We start from the raw sequence: 14,637 nt of genomic DNA on the forward strand, positions 1-14,637 counted from the left end.
GCCGCGAGGCCTGCCGGGAGTTGTAGTTTCTCCCCGCCCGCCAGCCCCGCCCCTCTGCAGCCCACGGAGGCGGCCGGACTACGCTTCCCGTCATGCATTGCCGCGCGCCCGGCCGGGTGTGTGGGGGGGCGCTCCCCCGCCCCTCCGGTGGGGTGGGCGAGGCGGCATTGGCGGGGCCGCGGCGCGGGGGCGGGGCTGCGGTTGTTGTCGGGCAGCGGCGGCGGGCGGTGCTTGGGCGCGCGCGGGGAGGGGCGCGCGCGTGTCCCGGCCGTTGCCGGTTGAGGCGGCGATCGCCGTTACTCGCCGTCGGGAGCGTTGAGCTGAGGTAAATAGCGGCCTCCGCGGGGAGCCCCGTGCGCCCCCCGCCTCCCCCCTGCGCCGGGGCCCGCCTCCTCTCGCTCTTCCCCTCCCTCAGGCGATGCGCGGTGCCGCGGCGGGCGTCGCGAAGTGAAGAAGCGAAGCCGACGCCGTCGTCCCCGCCTTCCACCCGCGACCCCCGCAGACGGCGACATGGGCGAGTGCGGAGCCCCCGGGGACGTCAACTCCAACGTGCTCGTCGCCCGCAGCACCGGCGACGCGCAGCTCGACAAGGCGGTGTGGCAGTGGCTGAGCTGGGACAAGGTGGGTGTGTGGCGGGAACACCCCCCCCACCACCACCCCCCACCCACCCGGTGGGGGCTCCTGCGCCCTCCCGGGGTTGTTTTGTCATCGGTCCCATCGCGTATGCCGTCTCCTTCCCATCCTGCCCGGGGCCGAGGGTGGTGTTTGGTCCCTTCTCCCTCCCCGAGCCCCTCCGCGTTCCCTCGGCAAGGCCCTTTTCCACCGGGATCGGGGGTGGCAGGTGCCCTTTGAAAAACAGCTATCCGGATCTGGCCAAATCCGAAAAGGCTGCCCTGACTGAGAAATTCTTAACCTGTGAGAGGGGAAAGGTGAGGCATGCGGCTGCCCAGGGACGGTACCTGACGAAGGGATGGTATGATGTCATCTTACTGGCACATGGCGTACGGCACCTGCTTCGTGTTGCTACCGCTTCTTCATTAAGACAGAAACGTGTGTCTTGTGAAATCAGGTTGAAGGAAGGATTGTTTAATGGCTTAAAATGCAGTTAGAGTCGAATGGCATAATTGTTTTTCTTAGATTCCTGGATTTAACACCCTCCCCAGGAAAGAAACGGGCTCCAGAGGTCTAAGTTCTGGCATGCTCCTTGCCTTTTCAGCTCCAGCAGGGTGTCAAGAGGACTGCAGGCTTGGCTAGTTCTGATTAAACCATCCAAAGCGAATTTGGGGCCATAATAATAATACGGTATTGGAGGTTATTTTGCTTAACTCGTTGTTGAAAGAGTTATCTTTTTTTTTTCAGCTGGTTGGTCCAAACATCATGGCCTAAGCTTTAAAAAATATTTTGGAGGTGGAGGAGGGTAAACTACCAGTGCACCAGTGGTTTAGGTTTCTGTCTGTGGCTTCTTTTTTCTTTCTTTTTTTTTTTTCTTTTTACTTTAATGAGAGTGATTGTTGATGTGTTTCGTCCTGTCAGGATCAAAGCAGGAGGGCTACAAGTAAACTCTACGTGGCGGCCCTTAGATGAGCTTTCTGCTGCTTGGAAATAGGCTCCCTTCTTTCATTTTTGCAGGAATTAACACTTGCCATCTGCACATTCTGCGCTCAGAGCTGCTGTTGTGAAAATACCTGGGAATAGTGGCATGGGGGAGGGAAAGAGTGGAAAAGGGAAATAGCATTCCTGATAATACACTTGATAAGTCAGATTGAAGTCTAGTAACTCTTTTTTTATATAACTTCTGGTTAGTGTATTGAAAGGTGTTCTTGGGGTTTTTTTGTTTTTTTTTTTTTAAACAGATTAATATATGTTTATCGTAAAAATGTATGAAGTAGGAGAACTTACACTTTTTAATGTTAAGGTGACTGAGGAAAAATATTTTGATTAAAACCGGCAATAGTGAAATATTACTGTTTCTATAGCTCCTTCTAAGGCCGAAATTAACCAATAAAATACGAACTGAAGAGTCCGTTTGGTTGTACCTGTTTACCCTTGCTTCCCTGGGTGATAATCATGACCTTCCCTACAAGGCTGCTCGACCGTATTACTTGGAGAGATTTCAAAGAGCGTTCCTGGGAATTTTGAAAATTCAAAATCGCCTGGAGAAGGAGGACTCGGTGCTGCTGCAGGGCTGGGGGCGTGGGTGGTTCAGAAGCACTTGCAGTCGCTGATTAGAGGATTAGTTAGAGGATGTAAACAAAAGAGGTGGTGTGGGACAGGAAGGCGAGGAGAAATCAGCAAATACGGCGTGAGGAGGGATTATTTGTCCGATGTCCTCGTGTTTCACCACAAACCTAGGAAATGAGGTCTCTTGGTTTGCTGCTCATCACAGCACTTGACAAGGGGCTGTCTCTGTCTCACCCCTTCCCCACCCCCAATTTCTTTGGCCGTAGGGACTTTTGCTGCCTCTGATTAAGGAAAAATCTATGCACTACATTCACAGCTGTATTTAGCTGTGGGGAGCTTTAGTCCTCTAACTTAATTGAAAATTACTTGCTGTAATTAATTCTTAGAGCTGTGCTCTTCATCCTTTTTGATTTGGGTATACCTGCTAACCTCTTCTAAAATTGTAACTGATTATGGGCTGGGGCGTGGGTGGGCGGAGGAAACCTTACCATATGATGATATTTCTGCTTTCCTCCTCTCGCACCAGTATCATTAATGCTTCTAGCAACTGGCTTAAAGGAAGCTCACTAACTAAATCTCCCTCCTTTACCGTTCTCTCTCCTAATTGCTGTGTGTTTATTTTTTTTCTTTGAGGCAGGCTTGGAGGCACAAGGTACCCGCCTTTTGTTCGGTCCTCGTTGGTGAACTATGTGAACAATTAGTCATTGTTCTATATTTTCTCCCTTTAATTCCTCTTCATCCACTCTCTAACTTTCCTATTGTACTTCCACATCTGCCTTGCGTCTCCTACAGGAGTCTGGCTTGTGTAGGAAGCTGTGTCAGAGCAGTTGTCTCCAAGAAAATCACTTCTCTTCAGAGCAAATGTTAGAATTTTGGACCTTGGTTGTAGCAATGATTTTATGTGCTTGTCTTAGGTGGCTTTATAGAGTGGCAAGAATGTGCCACACACAGAGTGGCATGAAAATGAGGTGTGCTCAGTACAGTAGCTGAGTGTTTGAGGAGGTTTCAGTGTAAGTCTGAGGGTCAGATACTGGCTCAGCAGCTGGTGGGAGAGAACAGTGTGATTTAGATCCTGATCTACTTAATCAAAAACCAAAGAAAGAGTCACAGTTTTGCCTCCAAGTCAGTAGATAACGGGTGCCCTCCTGCTTTCCCTCAGTAAGTCCTCACGCTGTAAAAATGACACTTAAGCTGAAGCTGTTTGCTGCTGGTTTATTAATTAGCCCTGTAGGATCGCTGACAAGAATCCCGTTCGTCAGGCATGCTCAGTGTAGCCTAGCGTTGCCCATCTCCGATAAAGATACAGAGGAGTGTTTGTACGCAAACTGTTCCTGGGCTGTGGTTGTTGTGGTGGAGTGTACCTGGGAGAAGGGGATGTTTTGTGGTTATTACAAAGGCACTTTTAGAACATCACATGGGGGAAAAACTTAAATTAATTCTCCAGGAGCTGCATGTGCAGGCCCCTTTCACTGGACTCTCGTTTTAGTGTACTAATTCTTATTGTCGGTGCACAAATGTAGCATGGATAGCTTCCTACTTGCTAACAAGGTGGCTTGGTTGGTTTGGGTTTGGTTTTTTTTTTTTTTAAGTGCCTCTGAGTGTTCTTTTAATTTTTGTGGCTTTTAAGACGTGCTTCAAGAGGAAATGGTCTTGGTAGTTAGAGACCAATAACCGGCTTCTGTCACTCAACTTGCAATGTTTTTTCTTATTAAGACTTTTAAGTGAATTTTTAAGAATCAAAATGGGAAAATAAAGTCTAGGAGATGGCCGCAAACAAGAAGAGAAATTCTTCAAAATTTCATGTATGCGTTGCAAGCTCTAACATTAAAACATGGGAGATAAAACTGGGAATTACTCAAATAGTTGATTCTGGGTAGACTGGGGCACAAATCCCATCTTGGTACAACCAAGACTACCGAGAGCGTGTAAACAACTCGGTGAAATGGGGGAAGCTCTGAAATAACACAAGTACCGTGCTTTAGTGCCTGTTCTAAGACATTAAATATATGAAGTCCATCAGGATAGTCTTGAAGCTTACAATTCATGGCATTACTGTCTGTATTATTTATCAAGCTATATTGCTGTCTGTGTTGTCGTCATGAAGGTGGGAGAGGGTATTGCCGTTCTGTGTTTACACACTCTAACTTTCGGATTTCGGAAGTAAGATTTGAGCGTTAAGACTTGCTTTATATAATTTGGAACTTCCCTGTGTTAGGTACCTCTGAGTTCATAAATGTAAGTATTCTGTATGATGTAGGATCTTTTGTGGTTTTTTTTAACTGGTCTACACATATTTGGGTGGTCTAATGATTTTAAAATGTTCTGAGAAATGGATGGTTTTTATTCTGCATCAGGTAATAATGAGAGAATTGTAGAAAGAAGTTAGTCTCGCCCTTCCTCGGTGCTATACTTCCCCCTCGCTACCTGCCTGAGCTGGCACAATATTCATGCCGTTGTTCAGGGAATGGATCCAGGGTGGCAGAGGGAAGGGAGTGGATTTGTTATTGATCAGACTCACTGCAGCTGCATAAATGTTTTTCCTGACGCGGGAAAGGGGCCAGCGCATTAGTGGGAGCAGCCTGGGAAGGTGAGCGCTGCCTCCTTCAGCAGCAGTGAGCTATAAAGCATTACTACAATAAGTTTCAGTGCAGTTTATTTAAAAAAACATGCAGAAGGGACTGTAAAAAAGCAGTTATGTAAGGGTGTGGGGTTTTTTTCTTGTTTTGTATTGGGCCAATATAAAAGAGGTGACTTGTCTGCTGGCCTGTGCAGCTGCCTCCTGGGGAGCCCTGCAGCACCCAGCCCTGGTTCCTCTGTGCAGCTCTCAGATTTATTCACAGGTACACTTTATATATGTGTATTTATGTGTGCGTATCACATACATCTATACACACACACATTTAAAGATGCATAAATATAAGGAAACAAGGACAGCAAGGAACAACCCCAAAAGGTTACCGAAAAAGACAGCACAAACTGGAAGAACCAGTCAATGGGTTCATGAATTGGAAACTTTATTTTGAGGAACTTTATTTACTTAAGGTGGGTGGTGGTGGGGAGGTTACTCTGTTCATGGCTGTGGGGATTCTCTAGCTGCCGGTAGGGCGATGGAGGGGTACAGAGATGGAGGGTGGTGGTGAGGTTACTTTTGTCCGTGGCTGTGGGGAGCTTCTAGCTACCTGTAGGACAATGTCGGGGTACGGAGGTGGTGGAACACAGAGGTGGTAGGTGGTGTGGACATGCCTTTGTCCATGGCTGTGGGGAGCTTCCAGCTGCCTGTAGGCCCATAATGGGGTGTGGAGGTGGTGGGTGGTAGGGTACAGAGATAGTTGGTGGTGCGGTGCTGCATTTGTCCATGACTGTGAGCTTCCAGCTGCCTGTAAGACCGTAATGGGGTGTGGAGATGGAGGGTGGTGCAGAAATCCTTTTGTCCTTAGCTGTGGGGAGCTTCCAGTTGCCTGTAGGCCCATGATGGACTACAGAGAAGGTGAGTGGTGTGGAAATCCCTTTGTTCTTGGCCGTGGGAAGCTTCCAGTTGCATGTAGGACCATAATGGGGTGTGGAGATGGAGGGTGGTGGGGTGCAGAGATGGTTGGTGGTGCGGTGCTGCTTTTGTCCATGACTGTGAGCTTCCACCTGCCTGTAAGACTGTAACGGGGTGTAGAGATGGAGGGTGGTGCAGAAATCCTTTGGTCCTTAGCTGTGGGGAGCCTCCAGCTGTCTGTAGGCCCATGATGGGTCATGGAGAAGGTGGTGGGGTATGTAGATGTTTGGTAGTGCAGTGCTGCCTTTGTCCTCAGCTGTGGGGAGCTTCCAGCTGTGTGTAAGACCATGACAGGGTTCGGAGAATGTGGGTGGATGGTGTTAGGAGATGGTGGGGGATGCAGAGATTCCTTTGCCCTCAGCTGTGGGGAGCTTCCAGCTGCTTGTAGGACCATAACGGGGTGTGGAGATGGAGGGTGGTGCGGAGATCCCTTTGTCTATGGCTGTGGGGTGCTTCCAGCTGCCTGTAGGTCCATGATGCAGTACAGACTGGAGCTGTGTGTGTTTCCTTATCCTTAGGTCAGTGTCCTTGTAGAAAGGTGCAGCGCGCTCCGGCTGAGTAGCAGAGGCTCTGGTCTGGTTATGTCTGTATCTGGGGCTGCAGCTGTCAAAAAGGGGAGAATCAACAACCAAAGCAGTTACCTTCCATCACCTCAGACCTCCCCTGCCTCCCTGCCTGGGGTTCTCCCAGCCTCCTGCCAAGGCTGTCCAACCCATGCCTCCCTGATGGCGAGGAGACACCCCTCCTAGGCCAGCCGTGCCACCCACCCCCCAGTGACATGGGCCACCACCAGTGTTCTGGCTAGTGTATCACTAGTGATGGTGCCAGGAGCTCATGTGGGGCCCAGCCCACAGCTCTCTGGGGTAAAAGGATGGGGAGCTCCCTCTGCCCATGGCTGTGAGGAGCTTCCAGCTCCCTGCATGGCTGTGGTGGGATACAGGCAGGATACTTAGCTCTGGAGGGAGAGGACAGGAGCGTGCTGTGGTCTGGTCTCATCCCTCCCTGGGTGTCCAGCTGTGATGCACAGGAGAAGCAACCAAGGAGGAACAGCCACCCTGCCCTCCCCTGCCTGGCACAGCCCTTGCTGTGCCCATCTGGGGCTGGCTGTGGCACCAACTCCCCTGTGACATGGGCCACCACCAATGTTCTGCCTGCTGTGACATGGCCGTGACATCACCAGGGCTGGTGCATCACTGTGACATGGACCATTCAAGCAAGAGAAACAAATATTAATAAAATAATAATAACAACTGATAATGCTGGGGAGGGAAACTAGGTAGCTGTAGCAGCAATTTAAAGAACAGCAGCTCAGCAAAGGTTAAAATAGAATTAAAAGCAGAAGGTCCTATCTACTGCCCAGTTTTAAAGACTTGCGCTGCTGAGATTTGTGGTTTTGAAGGCTAAATTCTGGAAGAAAAATGCTTGTCAAGTTGACTGGAGGTAGTATTTCACACGTTTGAGATTAAAGACATGTCCAGTGCCAAACCCTGCATCCAGGCGTTGCTGACGGCACTGAGGACATCTCAATGCGAAACGCAGGACTCGCATCTTTCTCTCCCTGACATGAACCAGAGATTTTGCCAGGGACTGTCCTGTGCTATACACTTCAGTTAGACACTGGAACAAAATACATAAATTAGCTTCCGTCTCCTTGGTTCACTGCAAAAGTATGAAATCCTCTTTAACTGACAGGACCAGAAGAAATGGGCACAAACTGAAACGCAGGAGGTACCCTCTGAACTCCAGGAAGCACTTTTTTTAAGTGAGGGTGACTGAGCACTGGCACGGGTTGCCCAGGGAGGTGGTAGAGTCTCCATCCTTGGAGATACTCAATAGCTGTCTAGACAGGGTCGTGGGCAACTGGCTCTCAGTGTCTCTGCTTGAGCAGGGGGGTTGGAAAAGATGACCTCTGAAGGTCCTGTGAAACAAAAGTCTTGTTTATATAAACTGTACAAAATCTTCCACAAAAATAGAAGTAGTGAAATGAATGCCAACAGAAAGGTGTTCTCTTGTTTACTGGATGCAATCTTACCATGACCCTCGGGAAGAGCAGAGAACCAACGTGAAATCTGTGTGCTGTGAACTATTTCAGATCGTTGAACAACGCAGTGATGTGGCCTGCTTTGCCTGTGGCTTCTTCCTGCTTTGTATGCTGAGCCACAGAATTAAATTAAAGGATTTAGAGCTGTACGTCTGTTTGCTGCTCCTCTTGGTCTTGTGTTGTCTGTTTTTCTGAAATGCAACTGTGGGTCTCTAATCAGAGAATTGCTGGTTTGGAGCTTTTTACAATACTTCCTTGCAGATACAGGTTTCCAGGTGTTAGCATTCCTGAAAAGACAGCACAATGTGCCTGTCCCTCTCAGAGGGAAGTAGCATGTCGGTGGTACAGTCTGCATGTTCTTTCTGCAGTACAGTGTGGCTGTAGTCACGCTGTCTGTGGCCTCGTACACTCCAGGGTGGACGAGCACTATTAATGCTGCATGGTGCTTGGCTGAGGCCCATCTCATATGGTACGTGCAGCCTCCCTGCCTCAGGAACTCATTGCTCTTGTGAGTTCAAAGTGCTGGTGGGGTGGTGGTTTTGGTAGCACGAAGACTTGAGTCCTGTGTACATGGGTTGTGTGACATATGGGGGAGGTATAGGGCCTTTGGAGATGGTATTGGAGGACTGTTTTTGGTGCATGGAGCAAAACTATTCCACGGTTTGCTCCAGACAGGCAGAGTGGATGAAGACTGTACCTAAAATGTTCTTTCAACCTCGCTTCCTCATGGGCTCCCTGCCAGAAGCAGCCGACTGTTACGGAGGTGTTGTGGCTCATTGAGAGACCAGGAATTGGGAACAAAACAGAACAAGACAAACTCACAATGTAAATGTACCCCCAGTGGGTTGGCAGAGACAAGGGATGTTCTGTAGGGAACCTTCTACCTCTCAAGTACAGTACCTACAGCCATATGTAGAGGCTGTGATTTGCCCTACCATCGCCTTTCCCTCCCACTGCAGTAACTAGCCTGAGTAACTGCTTGCTTGCAGTTACCCAACTGATTTTCACATTGAAATGTTAGTGTGGTTGCTGACTAGAAAACAAACATTTCTTGCTTAACAAGAGGAAATGAGAACCTGCAATTTCTGAGAGAAAATGAGAACTTGATGCAAGTGCCACTGCTGCTCTTAAGTTGTGTATATAAGGTGATTAGCTGTGCCATGGACAATGCTCCGTTTCTCTTCATTAGAAGTTCCTACAAATAGATACTCTGGTGTGTTTGGATCTTAGGGACTGACCCTGATTTTATTTGGGAAAAAGCTTAAAACAATTGCTGATTAAAAACCAAAGGCTGGCTGGCAAAGCTTGATGCACTTAATTTGTGGCTGTCAAATTTGCTGAATTCTAAACAAATTTGAGACTTCCCCCCCCCCTTCTTCCAGGCTACATATGCAAAGAGTGTCTGCAAAACAAAAAAGATTGCTATGAGTGTTGTAAACTGTCACTTATTTTGACAGGTTATTAGCTTTGAAACCTAACTCTGGCAGTAAGTACACATAATTAACATGATCGGGAGTGAAAGAACCTGTAAGAAATACTCAACTAATGCCCTTGTACTTTAATTCTTCAGTTGTTTCAGATTATGTATCCTGATGAGGTACAAAAAAGTGTAATTCTGTCTCAGTAGGCAGCTGTGCAGTACATGGAAAACTGAAGATGAAGCAGCATAACATTGAATTCAGCAGAGAATATATATATATATTTTTTTTTTAACAAAACCTTGAGGCTTTCTAAAATGTGTTGATGTTGCAGAGTCTCAACTGCCACATTGGACTGCTGCAGGACATGACCCCGCAGTTCTGTCCTATATCTGATTCTGGCAGTAAATTTTTATACATAGCTGTTTAAACTATACCTCACATCCCCAACAGGCTCATCTCTTTCCCTCTGCTTAAAAGCCATTATAGCCACTTTAAAATTTAACTCCACAGGACCACTAATACAGGTTATGTAAAGTTCCTGATTGAGAACTAGTCAGAAACAACACGGGTAACTTGCAAAAGGACCGTTTTATGATGTAGTAGTACTAGCTTTCTATAGATAGCTTGTATATATAACAGTGTAATAATTTTATAGGAAAAAAATAATGCAGAATTTATTTTTTTCTGCTGCTCATGTAAGTGCAGAACTATGTGCAGACTCTTACCTATGCAGCAGCCTGTCTGTCGCTGTCCCAAGTGTTTCTTGTTCCCATTTCGTGACAGTGAATCTGAAGGGGAGCTTCTGATAGTCTCATTCTCTCTCCTCCCAGCTTGTTAGTAATGCAAAACCCTGCTCTCTGTGAGAATGAGAGGACTCCATGAATGTACTTGGTGGAGTCTCCTTGAAATGCGATAGGAAAGCATTGCCTGACCTCTTTAATTCCCACGTATCAAATGGCAAGCCTCAAAGGTGTTTAAAAATTAAGAATGCTTCACAAATTTACATCTTAAAATGGTAGATTAATGGCTCTGAGGGCACTCATGTCACGTTTGTAGGTGCTGCCAGATTGGGAAGTAGACAGTTGAGGGCAGAGCTGCTATTCAGAGGGAAGTAGACAGGCCAGGGGAATGGACCAGCAGGGACATTAAGTTAAAGTCAATGAGGACAGGCTGCGCTTGAGAAAGAGGAACCCGCTGTGGCAATGCAAGCTGGGGCTTGGCTCTGCTGAAAAGGCCCTGGGAGTCTCTGTAGGCAGTATGCTGAACAGGAGCCAGCGGCCTCCCTGCACAGCGGAGGAGGTCGACAGTATCCTGGGCCATTGTGGGGAGGGAATGATCTCCCTTTACTCAGCATTTGTTAGCCCGCATCCAGATACCGTGTCTGGTTTTGGGCCCCCCCAGTACAAGATAGGTATTGACAAACTGGTGCAAGTTTAGCAGAGGGGATCCAAGATGGTTGGAGGCTGGAACGCTTGTCCTGTGAGGTGAGACTGAGGGAACTGGTGCTGTTTGTCCTACTTATCCTCTCCCTGCTGGACCAAGGGGGGGAAAAAAAAAAGGTGAGAGCTACAGTCAGAAACCCAGCTCTAGCCCAATCACCAGCCAGAGGCACCTCTTTCCTTCCCTGTCCCTTTTCTGGCACCAACAGTGTATGTTCAGGTAGCACAAGCCTCTCCTTCCAGGGCCCTCCTGGCTGCTGTCACCTTATCTGCCGCCTCCTTGCACACTGCTGGCAGCGGCCAGGACCCCTTCCCCACCCGGAGCAGGAGGAACAGCATCTGTTGCTTCTTGATTGCTGCCTTGTCCTGCTGCCCGACCTATATATATATATATATATATATACGTGTGTGTGTGTATATATATATGTATATATATGTGTGTGTGTGCGGCTGCAAGGGGTGGGGCCCTGTGGCGTGGTGGCTGCCTGTCAGATGCGTGGAAAGCTGTTTAGCTGGCAGTGGAGATTCCCCCCCCCCCCCCCCATCCCTGGGTGCTTGGAGGATGTGGGTCTGTGGGTGGGTCTCACCTCCATCCCCAGTGCTGCCCTCTTCACAGTCCTCTTTGCCTTTGGGAGGCTGGTCCCTGTGGGCTTGAGGGACCCTGCTCTCTGCCAGATGCTTTTTCCACCAGTAAGTAATCCTCTGAAAGCCAGTAGCAGCATGGGGCTCGGAGGCTTTGAAGGGTCCATATCTCCCTTTTTTGGGGAGAGCCAGTGCTGCCAGACATCCTGCCTGGTGCTGAGCTCAGCCCTGTGCACACACATTCCTATTGCAGCAGGCAGACCCTGCCAAAGCCATGGTACTGAAATGGACTCGGCCTCTTCTTTTTCCTCCTTCCCTAGCCACTTCCTAGTGTGGGGTAGCAACCTCGGCCTGCTTACTGGGATATTCCCTGCTCAGCTTCACAGGGTAATGAGGGAGAAACCAGTACCTGGCAGTCAGCCCCTGAACCCCTTGGGGTATCCGTACCAGATGAGTCACCAGCGCTTCTGCAGCAGCTGGGGGACCCTAGGAAAGACCACAGGTCGCGTTGGTGGGGTAAGGCTGCAGGTACTGAGCTCACCACAGCACCTTTGCCCTCGTCTCCCACCCCCTGTGCCTCCAACAGTGGTGCTGCACTTGCTGGCACAGAGGCTGGGCTCTGTACCCCGACCTGCGTTCCCTGAGCTGCTCTGCTGTCTGTGAGTGCTTTAGCTGCTCTTCTGGAGAGTCGTGTTGGCCAGCAGTGCAGAGATGTGGCATTTTTGGTGGATACTGAAAGAAATGCTGTTTTCGTCTCGTTGATATCCCCGTACTGTTTGACTTTAGAAGAAGCACTAAATTCTGTGGGCTAAATTGCTAAATCCATGAGAAGAATTTGAACTGCTTTGTTAGAGTCCTCGGGGATGCAAGGACATCTTAGACCATTGATTTTATTAAGGAATGACTATTTTTGTATGCAACAGCCTAGTTTATTTCTGCTTAAGACAGGAAGCTTTAGGCAGTCTTGTGTTGGGTTTTTTTAAGGATATTAAAAATAATGTCCAAACACTGTAGTTGATAATCTCTGAGTAACTTCTCTTTTGCTTACGCTAGACTTCTGCATTGTGATTAATGGAGCTTACTGGCGTTCTAATCCAGGCAGTGGTTCAGAACAGGCACTTCAGTTGTCTGAGTTTGTGTTTCTAAGCTAATTGAGTTTGGTGCTAACTTCATGCTGCTGCCTTGCTTGGCTTCAGAAGCTTGAGAAATTCTTTTCTAAGCAGTGATCTGTTATAGTTATTTTTGAATACATCAATGAACTACCTAAAGCTGCTAGTGAGCCTCTCACCTCAGCAGCATGTAATTGCATCCGTAGGTGGGATTGATGATATTTCCTTGGAACTTAGAAAGGCAATGGGATGCTGCATAGCTTGACTAATCTGACATACCCTCCTAGTGCCTCTTGCTTTGTATGACAGGAACGTTAGTGTTGATGGAGAGAGTGACTGTGCAGTGATGCTAATGCTTCAGAAAATATGCTTTGCATAAAGGCATACTAGACTTTCTTCTTCATAACCCCAGTTTCTAATGTTGAAGTCTGTGTGTTTTAATGTTACAACTATTCCGCTTTGAAAAATGAACCTTCATAAGAGCTACTGAGAAACTTTCAGATGTATTGCTTTATTTCATAACTGTAAAGCAAAACAGCAAAAAAACCTGTTTATTGAGAATTTGCAATAGGGTTAAACTTCAACAGTGGAAGGTGTCATTATCTTTTAGCCCCACCTGACTGCAGCGCCTTTTGAATTTCTCAGTTTAGTATGGTAAATGGTGTTCATACCCAAGCAGTACATTGCAAGAAGTTAAACTGGTCCATACGCTTTGAAGCTCCAACTCAGAGAAAACTGAAAAGCAGGAAACAATGAAAAGCAGTAAGGATTGTGCCACAGACGGTTGTGATAATAGCTGTCTTGAGATCAGTCTTCTAATGCTATTGAATGTGGAACCCAGAGCACGAGACAGATCATCACCACATCTGAATTTATGTCAAGACTTGTAAAATTCCTTCTCTCTGTTGCCCCAGGAGTTTCAGGTCATATGTGGAAAGCTTTGATATTTTCTTTTTTAGCTTGTAACTTTTTTTCTCCTGTTGTCTTTTCTGATTGCAGGAAATTTTAGCTAACTGAGTGCGACCTGAACAAATTAAAATGTTATTTGGATGCTATTTTGGCTGACTCATTTTTGTTCCCTAGGAAATAAATAAGGTAGCTTCAATCAAAAATGCATGTTAATCTATTTGTAAAATGAATGTTTACACTATTGCTTCAGGAAAGTCTTGCCTCAGTTTTGCAAAACTCCAGACCGTAAACTGTGTAATGTACTACATGTTATTCCATTTTTGCAGGCAAGAAATACAGCGTATCCTAAAGAGCTATTAAAGATGCTGTGTAATTTAATAACCTTGTTTTAAAGCAAAACTATGTATTGAATTAGGATAGTGTGAAATGAGGTTTTCATGTACTCTTGCCTCGGACTCTTTTCAGATTAGTCATTTGTTTTCTGGTTGACTGCCTATGAACAGCTAAAAGAGAAGCTTTCACTTCTGGGATTTAATATTTGTTGTGCCCCATTGTTTTTGTTCTATTTTTAGGCCTTTTTTTAGCTGTGTTGTGATTAATGGTTTGCTTTGGTTGCAGAGCCATCTGAGAGCCTGAACAATAATGGCTTGCCTTTTTTATTTTAAGGCACAAAGAAATTAAAATTTACTTTAAATTCACATGTCTCATCCTGCTAGTGTTTGAGATCTGTTATCAAGCTGTGGAAATAGTTTCAGATTTTTCAACAAGTTTTACTGAGTATTTATTCCCTAATGACAGTGTGCAGCTTGTATCATTGCGCTCTTCCCAGCACTTTTTTTGAATCCTCCTGAAGAACCTCCCTCTGTGCGGAGCATGTTTCCCGGTGCTGCAGAGGCTGCCTTGTGGCAGGCAGCGCAGGAGCTGAAGCTGCCTGACCTCTATTTTAAATGTCAGGGATGGTTCACCCTTGCCTTTCAGATTCCATTTGCCTTTTTTAACCCCTCCTTAGGACCCTGCTTGAAGCAACACTGTTTTAGAGGAGCACTTGTGCAGCCTGAGCTGTACTATTATACAGCTGGAGTCACTGTGTTGTACAGCTGTGTATCGATTGCCTTCTACGCTGCCTGTGTTTTTGGCAAGCCTGGCAGGGTTGCTCTGTGTTTATTACAGCTGTGAAGTGTCCTGTCCAAACTGGATGTCAGCAGACAGGCTGAATTTCTTGATGACCAAATGAATTTATAAAGCCTTCAAAATCCCTATGTTATAAAATACGGGTACTTACTCATCCACTTCTTTCAAAACAGCATCCTATGGGTGAATCGCTCCCTATTAGTACACGTTGTAAAAGGACAGACATTGATATTCTTCTGTCATTGTTTTTCTTTGTCAAACTGGACTCGCCTTCTCTCGC

At 47.1% G+C, this 14,637-nt stretch overlaps 1 protein-coding gene across 1 annotated transcript in view; it reads left to right on the forward strand.

Annotated features, from left to right (window-relative positions):
- The first annotated feature begins 261 nt into the window (after positions 1-261).
- PGM2L1 (phosphoglucomutase 2 like 1) overlaps positions 262-14,637 on the forward strand; it is a 43,761-nt gene continuing 29,385 nt past the window's right edge. Inside the window, exons 1-2 of the mRNA XM_076328549.1 lie at positions 262-325; positions 416-621. Coding sequence (XP_076184664.1) covers positions 511-621 — 111 coding nt within the window. The 5' untranslated portion in view covers positions 262-325; positions 416-510. The remainder of the gene's footprint in view (positions 326-415; positions 622-14,637) is intronic.

Source organism: Aptenodytes patagonicus, chromosome 1, assembly GCF_965638725.1.
Source record: "Aptenodytes patagonicus chromosome 1, bAptPat1.pri.cur, whole genome shotgun sequence".
Taxonomy (NCBI): Eukaryota; Metazoa; Chordata; class Aves; order Sphenisciformes; family Spheniscidae; genus Aptenodytes; species Aptenodytes patagonicus.